The 20,515-nt window shown below is 43.4% G+C and overlaps 1 protein-coding gene across 8 annotated transcripts in view; it reads right to left on the minus strand.

Annotated features, from left to right (window-relative positions):
- rap1gds1 (RAP1, GTP-GDP dissociation stimulator 1) overlaps window positions 1–16,357 on the minus strand; it is a 61,226-nt gene extending 44,869 nt beyond the window's left edge. The window contains exons 1-4 of one of the 8 annotated variants that reach the window (XM_090183850.1): window positions 15,996–16,357; window positions 15,804–15,868; window positions 11,983–12,093; window positions 9,160–9,282 (exon numbers count right to left, since the gene is read on the minus strand). In XM_090183850.1, coding sequence (XP_090039976.1) covers window positions 9,160–9,282; window positions 11,983–12,093; window positions 15,804–15,807 — 238 coding nt within the window. In that variant the 5' untranslated portion in view covers window positions 15,808–15,868; window positions 15,996–16,357. Of the gene's footprint in view, window positions 1–9,159; window positions 9,283–11,982; window positions 12,094–15,803 lie in introns of all 8 variants that reach the window. The other 7 variants (XM_090183852.1, XM_036987623.2, XM_036987625.2 and 4 more) reach the window with 7 other exon arrangements.
- Between the last annotated feature and the right edge of the window lie 4,158 nt (window positions 16,358–20,515).

Below are 20,515 nucleotides of genomic sequence, written 5' to 3' on the forward strand. Positions count from 1 at the left end.
CTTTTGGACCTAGACTTGGAAGACATTTAGAATCAGTGGAAGGGACAATCCCTGGTTTTCAGATAACTTGGCAGGATTAATTAGAAAGAGAAATGTATCTTGGGCTCAAGCTAGACATACAAATGCTCCTGTTGACTGGGCCTCCTTCAGAGCGCAAAGAAACAAAATTACAGGATTGATCAAGAAGTCCAAATCAGATTTCTACAGTACCAGTCAAAAGTTTGGACACCTACTCATTCCAGAATAATAGTGAAGACAAACTACTAAATAACACATATGTAGTAACCAAATAGCTGTTAAACAAATCAAAATATATTTGACATTCTTCAAAGTAGCCCCCCTTTGCCTTGATGACAGCTTTGCACACTTGGCATTCTCTCAACCAGCTTCATGAGGTAGTTACCTGGAATGCATTTCAATTAACAGGTGTGCCTTGTTAAAAGTTAATTTGTGGAATTTCTTACCTTCTTAATGTGTTTGAGACAATCAATGTGTTGTGACAAGGTAGGGGTGGTATACAGAAGATAGCCCTATTTGGTAAAAGACCAAGTCCATATTATTTCAAGAAATACATTTTAAACTTGTTTTGGTTACTACATGATTCCATGTGTTATTTCATAGTTTTGACATCTTTACTATTATTCTACAATGTAGAAAATGGTCCAAATAAAGAAAAACCCTTGAATGAGTAGTAGGTGTGTCCAAACTTTTGACTGGTACTGTATCTAAATGCATTCACAGAGAACCGAAACAACCCTACCAAGTTCTGGAAGATAATCAAATCAGTGTCAGGTTCTAATGGATCCTCTGGCCTTCCTGACCATTTAATGATGGATTCTAATGAAGTGAAGGATAAGCTGATATTGCAGGGGTTTTTAACAAGCACTTCATATCTGCTGGTTCAGGTTTTTTTTATATAATGGTGGGGCCCATGTCTCTAACATAAGCTCTGTTACAGTAAACTATGATGTAGGCTCTCATGTGAACCATTTTAACTTTGAGCCTATTTCTTATGCTGAGGTCTATAAAGCATTAAAGGCAATAGACACTAAAAGGTCTGCAGGTCCAGACAACTTGGATCCCTACCTTTTGAAGATAGCAGATGATGATATTACTGAACCTGTGGCTCACATTTTCAACTTTAGTCCCTTGACCAATTCCATTGGGGCTCCCAAGTGGCGCGGTGGTCAAAGACACTGCATCTCAGTGCTAGAGGCGTCACTACAAACAACCGATTCCAGGCTGTATCCCAACCGGCCGTGATTGGAAGTCCCATAGGGCGGCACACAATTGGCCCAGCGTATTCCGAGTTTGGCCGGTGTAGGTCATCATTGTAAATAAGAATTTGTTCTTAACCGACTTTCCTAGTTAAATAAAAAATTGGAAATCAGCTTATGTCCTCCTACTACTAAATGGTGGAGATCCCTCAGGACGGTAGTTATTAGCATCTATCTCCAAACTCCCTATCCTGGCCAAAGTCTATGAATCCTGAGTGAACTCAGTTAAAAAAAACTTCCCCATTGAAAAGAACATGCAGGGTTCAGTCTGGCTTTAGATCGGGCACAGCACCACAACTGCAGCTATTATGGCAGTGGCAAATTACATCATGCACTTGATAAAAAGCAACATTGTGCTGCTCTGTTTGTTGATTTATCAAAGGCATTTGATTCAGTTGACAATGAATTGTTGCTCGCTAGACTCAGTAACATTGGTCTCAGTGAAGGGGCAGTAAACTGGTTTAGGAACTATCGTTCTGACAGAACACTATGTGTATATGCTGACAATCACAAGTCTAGCTTTCTTGAGATTAATAGAGGTGTGCCCCAGGGCTCCATTTTAGCTCCTGTGTTGTCCTCAATTGTATTAATGATTTGGGAAATGGGAAGCAACCAGCAAAGTTGCAGATGATACAGTCATATATTCATGTGCTCCTTCTCTGGTTCATGCTGTTGAAGAGCTCCAGACTGCTTTTCAGTCACGGCATGGTCTCAAACTCATGAATGTAAAAAAAAAACATGACCTTTACCAGAGCTCACACTCCGGCCAGAGAAGGTTAGCATTGTCACATATGGTGGCTTATCCATTGAAAAAGTGTAATCCTACATATACCTAGACATATGGTTGGATGACAAGTTGTCCTTTAAAGTAAATTTGGATAATTTTGTGAGGAAGCTTAAATTGAAATTGGGGTTTTATTTTTCTTAATAAGGCTTGCTTCCCACTTATGGCTAGAAAGAAGCTTGTTTTCTATCTAATTGATTATATACACTTGTTGTATATGCATGCAGCCTCTGTCTTATAGAGGCTGGACTTTGTTTATCATGCATCCTTGGGCTTTATTACAAATGCCATGTTACTCACCCACCATAGCACCAAATGGTAGGTTGGAACTCACTTTATATGTGCAGAAAGTTACATTTGTAGGTGTTTCATCTACAAAGTAACTGCTGGTGGTCTCCTTCACCACTAGCAGTTACCATACACCATCTGCTAGGTGGTTGCTACTTAAAGTCCCCAGGACATGTACAGTATTAGGCAAGACTGCCTTCTCTTCTTGTGCACCAGAGGCATGGAAAAGTCTACAACCCATGCTGTATCTAGATATGTTTGTGCCATTGAATTAATTAAATATTTTGATGGAAGACTGTTACAGAGGAGTGTAAATGCTTTTTTTTAGGCTGGATCATGTTGTTGAATTGTATTGTTGTATGTTTTAGTTCTGTAATGTATTGATTGTTGCGGCCTTCTTGGCAAAGTCTCCCTTGAAAGAGAGACTCGGTCTCAATGGGCTTTTCCTGGTTAAATAAAGGTTAAATAAAATAAAGTGGGCATACCCCAGGGAAGCTGTCTAGGCCTCTTACTATTAAAAATGTTTACTAATGACCTGCCAATGGCACTGAGTTACGCCTGTGTGTCTATGTATGCTGATGACTCAACATCAGCTACCACAGCAAGGGAAATCACTGCAACACTTAACAAAGAGCCACAGTCAGTTTAAGAATTGGTGACAAGTAATAAGATCGTCCTAAATATTTATAAAACACAAAACATTGCATTTGGGACAAATCATTCACTAAATCTTGAAATGAATAATGTGGAATTTGAGCAAGTTGCTTGATGTAACCCTGGATTGTAAACTATCATGCTCAAAACATATTTATGCAACGGTAGCTAAGATGGGGAGAGGTCTGTCCGTAATGAAGAGCTACTCTGCTTTCTTGACATCACTATCAACAAAACAAGTCCTACAGGCCCTAGTTTTGTCGCACCTGTACTACTGTCCAGTCATATAGTCAAGTGCCAAAAAGAGGGACATTACAGTTGGCCCAGAGCAGCACGACTGGCCCTTAAATGTACACGGAGCGCTAACATCAATAACATGTCAATCTCTCCTGGCTCAATAGAGGAGAGTGACTGCATCACTACATGTCTTGTGAGACATGTTGAAAGCACAGAGCTGCCTGTTCAAACAACTAGCACCCTGCTCAGACACGCATGCACACCCGGCAAAACATGGCACCAGGGGTCTCTTCACAGTCCCCAAGACCAGAACTGACTCTGGGAAACGCACAGTACTACATGGAACTCTATTCCACATCAAGTAACTCAAGCAAGCAGTAAAATCAAACTTTACTTAAAACTACGCCTTATGAAACGGACTGTGAAGAGACACAAACAGGCGCATAGTCGAAACTACAGAAATACATTTTACTCAGGAATGCAAAATAAAAAGAACAAAAAAAAAAGGTTATTTTAGTCCAGTAGGTTTGACACAGTGAGCCTGCAACAGTGAACTGGGCATAGATATTTCCAGGGCCACTGACAGATAAAATGCCAGCGGGATGGTGTAAATGATCAGGCTGGCACATCAGCAGGCAGCGATCATTAGATGCTGCTAAAAGTACATTAATTATCTCAACCGTTTCCTCCCCCAACTTGGTCACTTCCGTTCAACTCGGTGCCTGCCTCTCTGAAACCCACTCATAATTACCCTACAAGAATCTTCTGACACTGCAGCATCTGGGTTGAGGGGCCATGCATATTATAATTTGTCACGTGGCAAATGGAAGACTACTCAAGTCCGATATGTGGCCAAGAAAATGTGACTTCTTTACAATTGGAGAAGTCAAGAAGCTGTCAACTTATTTTAAATGACCAATCTCATCCGTGCTATCGTAAAGCACTATTTAGCTGTTATGTCATGGGTAATAAGAGTGTTATTAATGCCTTATGTTGATAGAATGAATAAATCTATCCCCTAATCTCACCTTTTATCTTATGGTCTCTAACAAACAGTTCGTGAATCTCAACAACCAGCCACTCACTGCTGTGCATGTTCCTTTGATCAAGCCACAGTATGGCATGGAGTAAATAAATGAATCACTGTGCCGATGTGTGAAAATTTCTACTGTCTAGGAAAGCAAGATAGATGGCAACCCCAACAAACAGGTCTCCTATGGTGCCTGCTGTTAGGAGTCTGAAGCCATCTGTTGCCGTTCGAACGGGAAAATGCAGAATTTCCAATGGTGAGTGGGGTGTACAAACGACAAGTCCACAATCTAGGCTACACAGTAAAAATATATAGACTATCACCCATACGTGACTATCGAAGATTGAAAACACGCAACATTTTCATCCATAGTCTTGAGCATCAGCCCACAAATAGATAAATCACCATCCCATTCAATAAACCCTTTTGAACCCAAAGTGGCCGTCGACCACCTTTCTTTAAATTACTATAGCGGCTGCGAACGGGCTTGTTTTTATAACAATACCGGTGTCAACCTCGCAATGTTATCTTGCTAACGACCCGCTGTCGTATTCGCGTGGATGTTGTCATCAACCAGAAGCAGGGTATGCCGTCATTTGACAAACTTTTTTTTTTTCCAATTCATTACTCAAAATGACAGCTCCAAAGCAGACACGACTTTTCACTGTGAAAGAGGCTTTATCTATGTTGGTTGGCGATACGGATTCGCACAGTTCCTTGCACTTAAAAAAAAAAGAGATGATGTCGAGGTGAGTGAAATGAGGAAACAGCATATATATGTTTTGTGTTGTGGATGTTTGATGCTGTGTTTTATCTGTTGGGCTTAGGTTATGGTTTGTCATGTTTGCTTGGGGCAGATATTCATAGGCTATACAATGCCTCGTATCCTGTCGTGTTAGGGTGGGAGATGCCAGCGCAGTGGAGCTCATTTGATGAGTTTGATTTTTTTCTTCATAGCCAGCTAACAAGTTGCTTGTTTTGTACTGTTTCTACCGATGCAATTAATTTGGAAACTGTCCGAGCTTCATAACTAAATCAGCTAACATCGGCAAACTCTGCAGTTAGTCTGTCAGGCAAGAAAGCAAGAGTTGATTGGAGGAGAGAGATAGTGTGTGTGTGTGGGTGGAACGGGAGGCGTGTAACTGTATCACCCATTATAGAAACCCCTTATTAGTAAGAGAGTATGTGTATGTTGAAAAAAAGAAAGAGGACGGGAGAGAGAGTGTGACATTATGTTCCTGACTACAATTGTATCCTATTTGTTGCTCCTCTCACTCTGTTCTTGTAGGTCAGTGAAAGAGAATGAATTGACGTGGAGAGTCAGGGCTCAGCAGCAAAAGGCAGGGAGGAAGAGGAGTTAGAGATGACTGGAGAGTGGGAGGGAGAGAGGAAGAGAGTAGAAGAGGAGGTAGAGGAACACAAGGGAGAACGAAGAAGAGCACAAAGTCCCACTATTCACCCTTGTGCCACACAGCCTGGGGCTAAAGTGACAGTGGCAGGGGTTTTGGAGTTGTTTATAAAGGTGGTAGGAATGTATCTGTTCCAGAGCTTGTAATGTTTCACAACAATAAAATGGGAGGGGTTGACCATCTTGACCAACTGAGGAGCTATTTCAATGTTGGACGCACAGGCAGAAAATGGTGGAAGTACTGTATGTGTTTTGGGGGATGCTCAACATTGCCATCATAGATATGTACATTGTGTGGGGGGACCCTGCAAAAGCCACATCACAGAAACCGCAGGCGCTGGTCCCAGAAGGCATTCAAAACGCAGCTTGTGCATCGACTTTGTGATATGGCTACAGTGCCAGGAAGAGGAGAACCAAGAGTGTGACACCAGGGAGTGTAGACTGAGTTTTAACTCATAATTTGAAAGCAGGTGAAGTTTGAAGGGCGCGAGAGAGGGTGTGTGGTGTGCATCCTGAGTAGATTCAAGGCAAAGAGTGGGAGATGTGTAGAAACCTCCTTTGGGTGCTCTACGTATTTGGCAACACCTTGCATGATGAGGCCGTGCTTCCAGCAGTTCCATGACATGTTGTAGGCTAAATGCCCTGCATGATGAGGCCGTGCTTCCAGCAGTTCCATGACATGTTGTAGGCTAAATGCCCTGCATGATGAGGCCGTGCTTCCAGCAGTTCCATGACATGTTGTAGGCTAAATACCCTGCATGATGAGGCCGTGCTTCCAGCAGTTCCATGACATGTTGTAGGCTAAATGCCCTGCATGATGAGGCCGTGCTTCCAGCAGTTCCATGACATGTTGTAGGCTAAATGCCCTGCATGATGAGGCCGTGCTTCCAGCAGTTCCATGACATGTTGTAGGCTAAATGCCCTGCATGATGAGGCCGTGCTTCCAGCAGTTCCATGACATGTTGTAGGCTAAATGCCCTGCATGATGAGGCCGTGCTTCCAGCAGTTCCATGACATGTTGTAGGCTAAATGCCCTGCATGATGAGGCCGTGCTTCCAGCAGTTCCATGACATGTTGTAGGCTAAATGCCCTGCATGATGAGGCCGTGCTTCCAGCAGTTCCATGACATGTTGTAGGCTAAATGCCCTGCATGATGAGGCCGTGCTTCCAGCAGTTCCATGACATGTTGTAGGCTAAATGCCCTGCATGATGAGGCCGTGCTTCCAGCAGTTCCATGACATGTTGTAGGCTAAATGCCCTGCATGATGAGGCCGTGCTTCCAGCAGTTCCATGACATGTTGTAGGCTAAATGCCCTGCATGATGAGGCCGTGCTTCCAGCAGTTCCATGACATGTTGTAGGCTAAATGCCCTGCATGATGAGGCCGTGCTTCCAGCAGTTCCATGACATGTTGTAGGCTAAATGCCCTGCATGATGAGGCCGTGCTTCCAGCAGTTCCATGACATGTTGTAGGCTAAATGCCCTGCATGATGAGGCCGTGCTTCCAGCAGTTCCATGACATGTTGTAGGCTAAATGCCCTGCATGATGAGGCCGTGCTTCCAGCAGTTCCATGACATGTTGTAGGCTAAATGCCCTGCATGATGAGGCCGTGCTTCCAGCAGTTCCATGACATGTTGTAGGCTAAATGCCCTGCATGATGAGGCCGTGCTTCCAGCAGTTCCATGACATGTTGTAGGCTAAATGCCCTGCATGATGAGGCCGTGCTTCCAGCAGTTCCATGACATGTTGTAGGCTAAATGCCCTGCATGATGAGGCCGTGCTTCCAGCAGTTCCATGACATGTTGTAGGCTAAATGCCCTGCATGATGAGGCCGTGCTTCCAGCAGTTCCATGACATGTTGTAGGCTAAATACCCTGCATGATGAGGCCGTGCTTCCATCAGTTCCATGACATGTTGTAGGCTAAATGCCCTGCATGATGAGGCCGTGCTTCCAGCAGTTCCATGACATGTTGTAGGCTAAATGCCCTGCATGATGAGGCCGTGCTTCCAGCAGTTCCATGACATGTTGTAGGCTAAATACCCTGCATGATGAGGCCGTGCTTCCAGCAGTTCCATGACATGTTGTAGGCTAAATGCCCTGCATGATGAGGCCGTGCTTCCAGCAGTTCCATGACATGTTGTAGGCTAAATGCCCTGCATGATGAGGCCGTGCTTCCAGCAGTTCCATGACATGTTGTAGGCTAAATACCCTGCATGATGAGGCCGTGCTTCCAGCAGTTCCATGACATGTTGTAGGCTAAATACCCTGCATGATGAGGCCGTGCTTCCAGCAGTTCCATGACATGTTGTAGGCTAAATGCCCTGCATGATGAGGCCGTGCTTCCAGCAGTTCCATGACATGTTGTAGGCTAAATGCCCTGCATGATGAGGCCGTGCTTCCAGCAGTTCCATGACATGTTGTAGGCTAAATGCTCTGCATGATGAGGCCGTGCTTCCAGCAGTTCCATGACATGTTGTAGGCTAAATGCCCTGCATGATGAGGCCGTGCTTCCAGCAGTTCCATGACATGTTGTAGGCTAAATGCCCTGCATGATGAGGCCGTGCTTCCAGCAGTTCCATGACATGTTGTAGGCTAAATGCTCTGCATGATGAGGCCGTGCTTCCAGCAGTTCCATGACATGTTGTAGGCTAAATGCAAACACTAACGTGACGGTGTGACATATGAATTTGTCCTACAGATCTTTTACTGTGTCTTCTCTCTCTAATGCTGGTTGCAGTTACTGAGTTGTCAAAGTAGGCTATTATTTCTACATTTTGTGTCAGGCCTGGTCTGTACTAAACCTTATTGAGAGAGGTTATCTACATGTTGAAATAGTCTCTGAACAGTTGTTTGCATTTTTACAAGAATAAGAATAGTTGTCCAATTCAAAGCCTACTTTGTGTGGGTTGTGAAATACTTTCTGAATATTGTCCTATGGTCACATTTTGGATACATTTTGTACATTTATGTAAATAATATTTCTAAGTATAATATATTATACTTGGTACATTTTGAGTGACTCATTTAGTAAAATGTACTACAATTGAAATACTCTAGGGTTTGTTGTTAAGTGCAAATATTTTTTGATAGTGTCTATACACAATGGAAGACAACATTTGTGTTATTCCTACTGACATGAATGTGTCATTAAAGAGCTCTTTAAAACTAAGTTAACTTGTAATTGACATTTGTTCTTTGTTTTTGAGCCATGTCTGTGTGTTTGAAATGTGTGAGAAAATGTTGCTTTATCTTAAATTCTCAGTAAGCTACAGCAGCATCTTAGTAATTCTATTGGGGACTAAAGGCTTAACATCAACTAAATGAGAAATACATACATACAAATGTAGGCTAAATCGCCTGAGAATAAATAGAGTGTAAAAATTGGATACTGACAAGATGGCGGAACCAAAAGTGAGAAGAATGATGCTTCCTGGGGAGGATGAGATGAGGTGTGCAGAAACCAAGCGAAGGGTGCCTCACCATTTTTGGCCACCTCGGCTATGATGTTGGCTACTTTGGGGGTGCAGGAGGACTGTGGGGCCAGCAGGGTGGGAAGCAGGGGGAGAACGCCCATCTCCTGGATCTTCTCACTGGCGTCAGCATCTAGGAGGGGAAAGGAGAAGGGGAGAGAGGAGGTGAACAGTTGGAAAAAAAGGGCTTTCTCAATTTGCCTTTCGATGAATCCTTGCAATTCTGTCCCCTTGCCCCCATCCGAGTCAGCAGGTAGCCTAGCGGTTAGAAGCGTTGACCCGTCAAGGTGGAAAAATGTACCGTTCTGCCCTTGAGCAAGGGCAAGTTAACCCCAAACAGCAACTGCTCCCCAGGCACAAATGATGCAGACGCTGATTAAGGCAGCTGTCCACACCGGTCTGATTCAGAGGGGTTGGGTTAAATGCGGAATACACATTTCGGTTGGATGCATTCAGTTGTACAACTGACTAGGATTTGCCTTTCCCTTTCGAAGGAGAAGATCCAAGACCCTGCCCTCTGTCCTTCTCCAAAGCTTTTTGAAAACGAGGCAAGTGGAGAGGACGTATGGGTGAGCTGGGCAAGGGGAAGCGGATGATCCTCTTCCATTCCATCCAGGTCGTTCAACTTGTTGGGCTATTTATGATCATCCCAAGCCAGGCTCCATGAATAAAATGACTAGCAGTTCGAAAATAGCGCAGCCATTAAATTATTATTGTAACCAAATACATTTTTTATTATTAGGCTCCAGGTGGTATCAGAAAAAGTGTGCAGGCATTTTATTTATTTTTTTCTTGGTCAGCACCTCACCCAAACAGAACAATCACTTGCCAATGCCAAGACACAGGAAGTGGGTGGGTTGTGCTGCCAAGTGCAGTAAAACATTAAAGCTACAACAGTAAACACAAAGCTAAAAGATAGCTGAGGATGCAGATAGCCAGCAACTCAATTAACTTACAAAAACACATAAAACCAATAAAATGCTCAAACAACAAGATACTGGATAGGCCGAGCCAAAACAGGCAGATGGTTGTGTTACCCAAACTAAGGAGGACGGACAGATGTGAATAAGGCTGGCTGAGATGGGCCTTGCACGAAAACAAATGTGAGCCTGGTGACTAGAAAGTTAGATACTATATGTTCTCCATCATTTTCTTTGGATATTTTCTATGGTTTTGATAGTCACACAAGAGGTCGACCGATTCATCGGAATGGCCGATTAATTAGGGCCGATTTCAAGTTTTCATAACAATTGGAAATCTGTATTTTTGGACACCGATTTGGCCAATGTTTTTTTTTTTTTTTTTTACACCTTTATTTAACCTTTATTTAACTAGGCAAGTCAGTTAAGAACACATTCTTAATACCACTGACGGACTAGTAACGGTGGGTTAACTGCCTTGTTCAGGGGCAGAACGACAGATTTTTTACCTCCTCAGCTTGGGGATTCAATCTTGCAACCTTATGGTTAACTAGTCCAACGCTCTAACCACCTGCTTTACATTGCACTCCACGAGGAGCCTGCCTGTTACGCGAATGCAGTAAGAAGTCAAGGTAAGTTGCTAGCTAGCATTAAACATATCTTATAAAAAAGAATCAATCAATCATCATCACTAATTAACTACACATGATTGATGATATTACTAGTTTATCTAGCGTGTCCTGTGTTGCATATAATCGATGCGGTGCGTATTCGCGAAAAATTCTGACTGAGCGATGGTAGGCAGCAGCAGGCTCGTAGGCATTCATTCAAACAGCACTTTCGTGCGTTTTTGCCAGCAGCTCTTCGCAATGCTTCAAGCATTGAGCGGTTTATGACAAGCCTATCAACTCCCGAGATTAGGCTGGTGTAACTGATGTGAAATGGCTAGCTAGTTAGCGGGTGCGCGCTAATTGCGTTTCAAATGTCACTCACTCTGAGACTTGGAGAGGTAGTTCCCCTTGCTCTGCAAGGGCCGCGGCTTTTGTGGAGCGATGGGTAACGATGCTTCGAAGGTGGCTGTTGTTGATGTGTTCCTGGTTCGAGCCCAGGTAGGGGCGAGGAGAGGGATGGAAGCTATACTGTTACACTGGCAATACTATAAGTGCCTATAAGAAAATCCAATAGTCAAAGGTATATGAAAGACAAACGGTTATAGAGAGAAATAGTCCTAGAATTTCTATAATAACTTAAAACTTCTTACCTGGGAATATTGAAGACTCATGTTAAAAGGAACCACCAGCTTTCACATGTTCTCATGTTCTGAGCAAGGAACTTAAACGTTAGCTTTCTTACATGGCACATATTGCACTTTTACTTTCTTCTCCAAAACGTTGTTTTTGCATTATTTAAACCAAATTGAACATATTTCATTATTTATTTGAGGCTAAATTGATTTTATTGGATGTACTATATTAAGTTAAAATAAGTGTTCATTCAGTATTGTTGTAATTGTCATTATTACAAATAAAAAATAAAAATAAACTATTGAAAATCGGCCGATTAATCGGTATCGTTTTTTTGGGGGTCCTCCAATAAATCGGTATTGGCGTTGAAAAATCATAAATCGGTCGACCTCTAACCTCTAAGCCCCTTAGCTATCAGAACTGGTACATAATCTAGAAGGATACACTAAATATAACCCATTAGAGGGCAAATGTGTCAATGATGTTTTGAGCGTGGAGTTAATCTACTGGAAATGTCAGAATTCTGACTTCAGTGATTTGACCTTGTTTTAATCAGTTCCCAGTGGTCTTGAAAGCACCATAAACTTGCATCCATCCTGTACTGTGCATAAGGTCCTGAAGGGTACCCTCCAGCAATGTCACAGTCTGAGGAGTGTGGGTTAAACTTACTGTTGTGGGCCAGTGCTTTGAGCAGGCAGTCCAGGCAGCTCTCCACACTGTCTGTGGTGCTGTCAGCTGAGGCTAGCTTCAGCTTCTTCAACGCATCACTCAGGTTATCTGCTGGGAGAGGGGGAAAAGTGAAAAGATCAATGGGCAGAGGTCTTAGGTAGCCTACACTGTTTTTATCAAGGGCTGGATGGCAAATTTGACCACAGCTGCTACCTTGAGCCATACAGTATAGAGTATAGAGTAATATCACACAGTTTAAAAGGCATATGAGAAGACGTATAGGCTACACTAAATTCACCATCCATAATTTTGTCAATGTCTGAATCTGACTGTTGAACAGTCACCATTCGCCGTCCTCTGCCAAGTATCCTGCCCCGAACCTTAGTCACTGTTACTAGCTGGCTATCACCTGGTACTCTACCCTGCACCTTAGAGAATGCTTTGCCCTCTGTACATCAAGCCATTGAACACTGGTCACTTTAATAATCTTTACATACTGTTTCACCCACTTTATATGTACAGGGCATTCGGAAAGTATTCAGACCCCTTGACTTTTTCCAGTTTTGTTACAGCCTTATTCGAGAATGGATTACATTTGGGGGTTTTTCGCTCATCAATCTAAACACAATACCCCATAACGAAGAAAGCAACAACAGGTTTAGAATTTTTTGAAAGTGTATCACATTTACGTAAGTATTCAGCGATGTTGCCAGGTTTCCTCTAGACGTGATGCTTGGCATTCAGGCTAAAGAGTTCAATCTTGGTTTCATCAGACCAGAGAATCTTGTTTCTCATGGTCTGAGAGTCGTTTAGGCACTGTCATGTGCCTTTTACTTAGGAGTGGCTTCCGTCTGGCCACCCTAACATAAAGGCCAGATTGGTGGAATGCTGCAGAGATGGGAGAAGCTTCCAGAAGGACAACCATCTCCACAGAGGAACTCTGGAGCTCTGTCAGAGAGACTTTCAGGTTCTTGGTCACCTCTCGGACCAAGGCCCTTCTCCCCCGATTGCTCAGTTTGTCCGGGCGGCCAGCTCTAGGAAGAGTCTTGGTAGTTCCAAACTTCTTCCATTTAAGAATGATGGGAGGCCACGGTGTTCTTGGGGACCTTCAATGCTGCAGAAATGTTTTGGTACCCTTCCACAGATCTGTGCCTCGACAAAGTCCTGTCTCGGAGCGCTACGGACAATTCCTTCGACCTCATGGCTTGGTTTTTGCTCTGACATGCACTGTCAACTGTGTGACCTTATATACCAGGTGTGTGTGCCTTCCCAAATCATGTCTAATCAGAAATATCTCAAGGATGATCAATGGAAACAGGCTGTACCTGAGCTCAATTCCCAGTCTCATCGCAAAGGGTCTGAATACTTATGTAAATAAGATATTTCTGTTTATTATTTTAATAAATTTGCAAACATTTCTAAAAACCTGTTTTCGTTTCGTCATTATGGGGTATTGTGTGTAGATTTGAGAGAAATTGTTTTAATCTATGTTAGAATAAGGCTGTAATATAACAAAATGGGGAAAAAGGAAAGGGGTATGAATAATTTTAGAATGCACTGTACTCACGTCATGGCTAATCCTATACAACTACTGTTGTACACCTTCAATATTCATATACTGTCTATACGCACCATTCCGGACACTGACATTGCTCATTCTGATATTTCTTAATTTTAACTTTTTGGATTATGTGTGTATTGTTTTGTACTGCTATGTATTATTACTGCACTGTTGGAGCTAAAAAACAAGCATTTTGCTGCACCTGCGATATCTGCAAATATGTGTACGCCACCAATAGAATTTGATTTGAATAGAAATGTGTCTCAAAACAAGAGGCCGAAAAACACTTCTGTAGCGTTATTACACAATCAGAGACTGAAAGGTCGACAGACAGACAAGCTGACTTAAAACCAAAGCCCTTCTGACTCCTCCTGCATAAGGATGCACACAGCTGTGTGCCGCACCGCCACTTCCACTGTTCCATCTCCCTCCATTCTCCTTCTCAGATGGTGGCTCTAGACAACACTGTGACAGATTGGTCATACAGCAGTGGTCCCCGGTAAAAATCAGGACATGAGCAGTTGTAGAGCTCATCCCTGAGGAGCTCTACAACCGTAGGCAGAGCTGACATGTGGCAGTGGGCATCAGACCATTAGGACTGCATCAACAAAACATTGGGTAAACAGGAGCATGTCAACGCAATAATACTGTATTGGATATGAGTTCAAGTCATGATGGGAACTGCCTCAGTCACAGGCAGTACTTTGATGGGTCCTTATCATAATGGACATTCTTCGTCTAAGCAGTGCACCTGGTATGCTGGGCCAACTCTAATAATTATTTAGAGATTTTGACATCCAGAGCTGTTACAGAGCTCAGCTAATGGGCTGCCCCAGGGGAAGAGGAGCTGAGGTGACAGCCATACACTCACAGAGAGGGTGGATGAGTGAGTGAGTGAGTGAGTGAGTAAAGACCCTGACATTCCCCCTCCCACAGATGGTCTCTAATGTGTGCAATGAGGATTTGGATTAAACAGTGTGACAATTTTAAAACCAGTCAAACGAGTTGTTTTTTTTCCTTTTCCAGCCTGGCCTCCATTATATAATGGATTTTTCTTGCCATTCAGATTATGGTATCAGTCAGGCAGGGTCCCTCCCTATGGCTAATGAGGCCTGAGTGACGCATTAGCGTAACACAAGACATGTCATGAAAATGTTAGAAACATAACAGGCCATGTTTGCATAAAGACTACGCCAGTCAATTATCCATAACTCATAAGTCCAGTTTGCTGTGCCTATTGATGATTCTACCCACCAGTCTTCAATCAAAGCATTGATAAATGCAATTAATGTAGTGTGTTACTGCTTGGCTGGAGCAAAAGCCTGCACCCACACTTACCTTCAGGGTAAGATGCCCAACCCTGTCCTATAAAGATATGTGTCTGTGGATGGATGGGTTCATCTGACCTCCTTTCTGCAGAATCACATAATGGAAAATTCTGGAGGCTAGTACCGTGTGCCTGCACATTGTATGGATATACAAAATATACCCCAGGATTCTGGAAGAATCAAAAACCCTGATGAGACAAGAGTACATCCTACTCAACAATCCAATGCAAGTCACTGGGAATAAATGATTCGAGTTAAAATGAGAGTAGCTACATTACTCCCAAAAGAGAGCATCCTCAGTCAATGCATTTCTCTTACTAAGTGTCAGGCACACAATTACTATAAAAGGCGACATGAACAGCTCGATTTGTCAGTGTGTGAGTGTAGGACTATTGCATAACAGTGTGATATTGATGGCATACATGTCTGCGCTGACCACAGTGCAGTACCCTGATGATAGTAAACAAGTAGTACGGCTGTCAACATGTACGCATGTGGTAATGTGGTAGTAGCTAGAATTTGTGTTTAACTGAATAATCCGTAGTTGAGGATTCAATGCAACAAATTCCATACGAGTCTCGAGCTGAAACCAAAAAAATACAACGCTGGCAGTATAGCTGTCAAGAATGCAGGTTCTGTCTAGCAATGCTCGTGTTACATAATGCCATTGCATGGGCAAGCGAACAGACAGCTTCCCGTTTCCTCCATCCACCCCACCTACTCGAATGAATCAAGAACTCAAGACACAGAGTGCGGTCTTCTAGTTGGCTGCAAACATGGGACAGACATATTTAGTGAGTTAGCTTGGCTAATTACGATACGCACCCACCTACCCTTACATGTGTGGGCTACTATGTCCACGTCGGGTCTGTGTAATCTTTACAATAATTGACAACTGGATGACGTATGATTCAGAAAGTGTTGCTACTCACCCATTTGGCTACTGTAGTGCGCGTGATAGTCCCAATCAGTTTCGAATTAGGATGCGCCCAGAAGGCTGTCAAATGGGTATTCACAGCAACAACAACAAAAATTATAAGTTATGTGTTGGTCAACACTTGATTTTATATTATTTGAAGTCGCTAGATTGCTAGCTGGCTGGTCAATCAGATATCAAGGCCCACCTTAGCTAACCCACGCCGTGTCGTACCCGGCAATACTAGCAAGCCACAACCTCACCCTCCCAGATGGCGCCGGGGATGCTTGCAGCGTAGCCTATCGTACGACCCCGAACTCACAACTACGATGGTATGGTTCTGTAATTTATCCGCTGGTAATATTGATCCACATCGACGACAAAATTCGCTACTTCAACCACAGAGTTTTGCTCCAACGCTACAATAAACGCACTTCCTATACTCGCTTGCTTGCTTGCAGTTGCGGCACAGAATCCATGCACAGGGAATAGCAGCCTATTGCTTGCAGTTGATTGGTTATTGGCCTGTACATAAGATCTCGTTTTCCACGATTATTGGCCAAAGTCTGTGTCGTTGGCTCGTGCCACGCCCTAAAAGTGTTAAAAATGCCCACCTTTCAAGGGACATCCACAATCCATAGCAATTAAGTCACACAAACAGAATTGTAGCTACAAAGTTTGGTCTGGTTGCTACTTCACTGGAAAACTAAGGCACTCTTTTCATTGGACTATCTGGGTTAGGAGGGATTGGACCATAGACATAGAATTGATAGAAATTAGAATGTGCTGCTGTTTTTTGGATTACCACAATCCATGACCGGGAACTGTCTGAAAATCAATTCTCCTGAGAAGGGCAGAGATGTATCCATATGTAATTTTACTGGGCAGAGGTTTTGTATCCATATGTATTTTTACAGCTGTAGATTGGTACTTTCAACATTTCCCCCTATGTAAATAAATTTAATTAAAGTTTTGAGCATGTCGTTTGAGCGTGTTGTTCCGGCTAAAATAGCCAACCTGGCCCATCCCTTACTACTGTATTTATACAGTAAATCTAATAATTATAAAATTACTGTTTTGCAGATTTGAAAATGTACATTCACAGAAATACTACATTATACATGTAATTCCCTGCTCACACAGACGATACCAGTTTCCAACTTCCCACCCACACATGGGAGATGGGTTGCGTAACGTTCAGTACAATAGAACGGTGTGCAACGTTGGAATCAACAGAAACGGTACGGTACTGAATGACCAATTGAAACACGTTGTGATTATGGTGTCCCATGGGGCCTATTATAATATAACGGTGCGCAACGTTTTGGTGAAAACGTGCAGTTCAGTAAAAACCGTCACGCAACGTAGCAAACGTTGAAGTGAACTGAATGCACCCCTGATGTAAACTACCCTATGTGTTACTGCCATCTAGCGGTGTGTTTATTAACACGCAGACCAATGTTTTCCATCTAGGCAGGTTCAGTGTAGCCTGGCTAACCGCAGAGGGGTATCCTAGGGAGCAAGCAACATCTACTTCTAAAGCTAAACAGCTTGTTAGCGTCACATTCCAGCTCAGTCTTCATCCGTACTATGACGGTGGATATTGCTCGTCCAGCTGTCGAACTCTAGCAGGTACGGCGAGTGCATGTTGTATATGAATAGTCGAACTCACAACTTTTCATTCCCTTTACCAAAAAATATAGCAGTTTTGAATTTGCCTTAAAAATGCTGTAACTGCAGTCGACTGTGGCATTTTGGTCGCAATAATTGCAGAATAACTGCAGTGTACTGCATTTTAATTTCAGTTCAACTGCAAAGAAAAACGGTGTTATTTTGGACGCAGTATTTGCAGCATACATTTTTTTCGTACGTGTTGAGACAATGCTGAAACATCAATCCACGAGAAACTCAGTGCAACATTTTCATTTGTGCGTAAAATAAAAGTTGTCTTGCAAATTCAGCAGGCTACGGTGTGAAATAGGCTTTCAGAAGTACCGTCTTTATTGTATTACTTAACTTTAATGTGTGCAGAGGGTTCGAGGAGAGGAACGGAAGCAACACGGTTACACATTGCGGTGCTTCTCAATGCACAAACATCACTCCTATCGATATCCTATCGATATACACTATATATACAAAAGTATGTGGACACCCCTTCAAATTAGTGGATTTGGTTATTTCAGCCACACCCATTGCTAACAGGTGTATAAAATCGAGCATAATACAGCAGGTCGGTTTGTCAAATTTCTGCCCTGCTAGAGCTGCCCCGGTCAACTGTAATTGCTGTTATTGTGAAGCATCAGCCGCAAAGTGGATGGCCACACAAGCTCACAGAACCGGACCGCCAAGTGCTGAAGTGTGTAGCATGTAAAAATCGTCTGTCCTCGGTTGCAACACTCAGCACAAGAACTGTTCGTCCGGAGCTTCATGACTACCTCTTTCCCTACTGTATTTATTTTTATTTATTTATTTTGCTCCTTTGCACCCCATTTATTTTTATTTCTACTTTGCACATTATTCCACTGCAAATCTACCATTCCAGTGTTTTACTTGCTATATTGTATTTACTTTGCCACCATGGCCTTTTTTTGCCTTTACCTCCCTTATCTCACCTCATTTGCTCACATCGTATATAGACTTGTTTCTACTGTATTATTGACTGTATGTTTGTTTTACTCCATGTGTAACTCTGTGTCGTTGTATGTGTCGAACTGCTTTGCTTTATCTTGGCCAGGTCGCAACTGTAAATGAGAACTTGTTCTCAACTTGCCTACCTGGTTAAATAAAGGTGGGAAAAAAATGAATTGGGTTTCCAAGGCCGAGCAGCCGCACACAAGCCTAAAATCACCAACGCCCAATGCTAAGTGTTGGCTGGAGTGGTATAAAGCTCGCCGCCATTGGACTCTGGAGCAGTTGAAACGCGTTCTCTGGAGTGATGAATCACGCTTCACCATCTGGCAGTCCGACGGACTAATCTGGGTTTGGCGGACGTCAGGAGAACGCTACCTTCTTGAATTCATAGTGCCAACTGTAAAGTTTGGTGGAGGAGGAATAATGGTCTGGGGCTGTTTTTCATGGATCGGGCTAGACCTCTTAGTTCCAGTGAAGTGAAATCTTAACGCTACAGCATACAATGACATTCTGGACGATTCTGTGCTTCCAACTTTGTGGCATCAGTTTGGGGAAGGCCCTTTCCTGTTTCAGCATGACAAGGTCTCATCGCCCAACATAACTGCTTGACCTCACTAATGCTCTTGTGGCTGAATGGAAGCTAGTCCCCACAGCAATGTTCCAACATCTAGTGGAAAGCTTTCCCAGGAGAGTGGAGGCCGTTTATAGCATCAAAGGGGGACCAACTACATGTTAATGGCCATGATTTTGGAATGAGATGTTTGCGGAGCAGGTGTCCATATACTTTTGGTCATGTAGTGTATATATTTTTATTGATTCATACAAAAGTGTTATTGCGTGAAGTTCAGTCCAAAACACATTCTGTCATTGCTAAATGTATTGTGCCATATTTGAACATTACCATTTTTATTTGTTACCCCAATTTTGTGGTATCCAATTGGTAGTTAGTCTTGTCCCATCGCTGCAACTCCCGTACGGACTCGGGAGAGGAGATGGTCGAGAGCCGTGCGTCCCTCAAAACACAACCCCGCCAAGCCACACTGCTTCTTGACACAATGCCCGCTTAACCCAGAAGCCAGCCGCACCAATGTGTCGGATGAAGCACCATACACCTGGTGACCGTGTCAGCGTGTATGTGCCTGGACCGCCACAGGAGTTGCAAGAGCGCGATGGGACAAGGACATCACGACCGGCCAAACCCTCCCCTAACCCAGACGGATCTGTAGTGACACAGCAATGTAACCGATGTGAAATGGCTAGCTAGTTAGCGGTGTGCGCGCTAATAGCGTTTCAATCGGTGATGTCACGCGCTCTGAGACCTTGAAGTAGTCTCTGCAAGGGCCGCGGCTTTTGTGGAGCGATGGGCAACGATGCTTCGAGGGTGGCTGTTGTCGATGTGTACAGAGGGTCTCTGGTACGACCCCAGGTAGGGGCGAGGAGAGGGACTGAAGCTATACTGTTACACTAGCACTACGATGCAGTGCCTCAGACCGCTGCACCACTCGGGCCGGCCAAAATTACTTTTTTAACACAAAAAAAACATTTGTTTAATACAATATCAGACATCTTCCTCACATGAAGGGGATGATGAAGCAATATTTGCAAGAAGGGAATCTGATTTCATTGGTCCTCAACTCACGGCTCAGTAATTTCTTTCAAGGTAGCCTAAATGGAGTTAAATGTGAGTTAATCTGCAGATGGAGGTGTTTAGTCCCAGGGTCCTTAGCTTACTGATGAGCTTTGTGGGCACTAGGGTGTTGAACGCTGAGCTGTAGTCAATGAACAGCATTCTCACAGGTGTTCCATTTGTCCAGGTGGGAAAGGGCAGTGTGCAGTGCTATTGAGATTGCGTCATCTATGGATCTGTTGGGGCGGTATGCGAATTGGAGTGGGTCTTAAGGTTTCTGGCATGATGGTGTTAAATGGCGCCATGACCAGCCTTTCAAAGCACTTCATGGCTACCGACGTGAGTGCTACGGGGCAGTAATCATTTAGGCAGGTTATCTTCGCTATCTTGGGCACAGGGACTATGGTGGTCTGTTTGAAACATGTTGGTATTAAAGACTCGGTCAGGTCCGCTCATGCTTTGAGTACACG

The sequence above is a fragment of the Oncorhynchus mykiss genome, chromosome 9, assembly GCF_057628025.1.
Source record: "Oncorhynchus mykiss isolate SJ-2025 chromosome 9, ASM5762802v1, whole genome shotgun sequence".
NCBI lineage: Eukaryota > Metazoa > Chordata > Actinopteri > Salmoniformes > Salmonidae > Oncorhynchus > Oncorhynchus mykiss.